The following is a 1,700-nucleotide window of genomic DNA, read 5'->3' on the forward strand; positions in this document are numbered from 1 at the left end:
TGTGCCCATTGGGAGGATTTCCACCCATCACTATTCTTCAGGGCTACCCACAGTCAGAACAGGGCCGTAAGACTGTAATTGTCTACTTTGGATGGTGCAGCGTATTGTGCAGTAAAGCCCTACGCAGCAAGCCCTAAAATGTTTTCTTTCTCTGCCAGCCAGTCCTGCAAGACTTCCTATAAGGCCACACCTGTGGTTGAGAGAAGAGACCATGTGGACTTAGGCTGAGAATGAGCATCTAGCCACTGGTACAGCAGGTTCCTCTGAGCCAGTGCCCCAGCCTAGTCTCATACCTGCCATTTCCACTCAATATTTGGAGGCTGCCCTGTGGGCCTGTCCTGTATCACAACCATTAGCAGTCATCTGCCTGTGCATGCATCCCCAAGCAACATTTAATGTTCTCTAAATGAAATTACACTGCATATGTTCTGTGTATCATGCTTTTTTTCACATCTGTTCCGTCTGTCTAATTAGCATTTTTTAATGTAAGCTTGAGATTCTGATATAGGAGGAAATTTTAAGAGGAGCTGTATTATACAGAGAAAATACTAAAATAGAGAAAACAATTTGCCCTATGTTTCAGATTATGAATATTATGATGTTTATTTTACAGCATTAAGATTTACTACCATTGCATGTCATTAAAGGCTGGTTTTATAGAAAAGGCAATGTCTTTTGATAAACAGAAATTAAGTGGAAAGCATTGTTGTAAAAAGATACATGATAGTTAAATAGGAAAAATTGAATGACTTCAGTTTTGAACTGTTCGTTAACCCTGAAAGAATTGTTGTTGTTATTTTTAGAAATACAAAATGAAACCGACTTACTGAGTCTTAGTGGAAAAACACTGTGTGTGACTGCGGGATCGGCTCCCTCTCTGATCAGCAGTTCTAGTACTCTTCTTTGTCAGTATATCAACCTACAGCTCCTGAATGCAGAGCCACAAGGTATGTGCCTCCCCACAGCAGGCAGATTGTGGGGTGCTGGGCATTGAGGTTGTCTTTAATATTCAAATATGTGTATATTTCTAGTCGGCTTCAAAGTATTGCTTTAAAGTGTGGGCTCCCCCGCTGCTTTGGGGAGCAACCACAGGCTTTTCTTTTGGTGTGTTATAGAGACTCTCATCCATCTGGCATGGTTAGGAAATGAAAAAATTGGTTAAGGTAAAAATTATAACTAAATTGTTTGAGTGCCAAAACATTTTAATCTCTAATTTTACTTTCTTTTCTGGGGAAAATGTTCTGAAAACTTGTATACTTTCCTGATATTTTAGGATCCTCATTGTGCACATTTGTACTGAAGTCTTCGGGCTCCTCACTTGACTGTGTACTGAGTATCTGCCCCCCAAGCTGCTGGGCTTTTATCTAAGTTTTGTTTTTGTTTTTCTTTTTCCCCTTCCCCTTCACCTCTATGAAATGTTCAGAGCTGTGTCTGCATGGACTACATCTCCAGCGGTCGCACTCATCCTCCTGGACCCGCTACTGGCCTCAGCACTGCCTGTTAGAGCTGTCCGCAGTGGCCATCTCTTTTGGAGATGGAGGGTGAACTCGAGATTTAATCCAGTTTGTTCGTTCTTCCTTAGAGTGTTTAATGGGGACAGTGGGCACTCTCCTGCTTGAAAACCCGCTTGGGCAGAATGGACTCACCCACCAGGGTCTTCTGTATGAAGCAGCCAAGGTGTTTGGCCTTCGGAGCAGGAA

General features: G+C 42.4%; 1 protein-coding gene across 1 annotated transcript in view; it reads left to right on the forward strand.

Moving 5' to 3' along the window:
- The window catches only part of LOC105516862 (isoleucine--tRNA ligase, cytoplasmic-like), a 77,764-nt gene that overhangs the window by 62,836 nt on the left and 13,228 nt on the right, over positions 1-1,700 (forward strand). The window contains exons 14-15 of the mRNA XM_011949209.1: positions 804-947; positions 1,583-1,698. Coding sequence (XP_011804599.1) covers positions 804-947; positions 1,583-1,698 — 260 coding nt within the window. The remainder of the gene's footprint in view (positions 1-803; positions 948-1,582; positions 1,699-1,700) is intronic.

The sequence above is a fragment of the Colobus angolensis genome, unplaced genomic scaffold, assembly GCF_000951035.1.
Source record: "Colobus angolensis palliatus isolate OR3802 unplaced genomic scaffold, Cang.pa_1.0 Scaffold292, whole genome shotgun sequence".
Lineage (NCBI taxonomy): Eukaryota > Metazoa > Chordata > Mammalia > Primates > Cercopithecidae > Colobus > Colobus angolensis.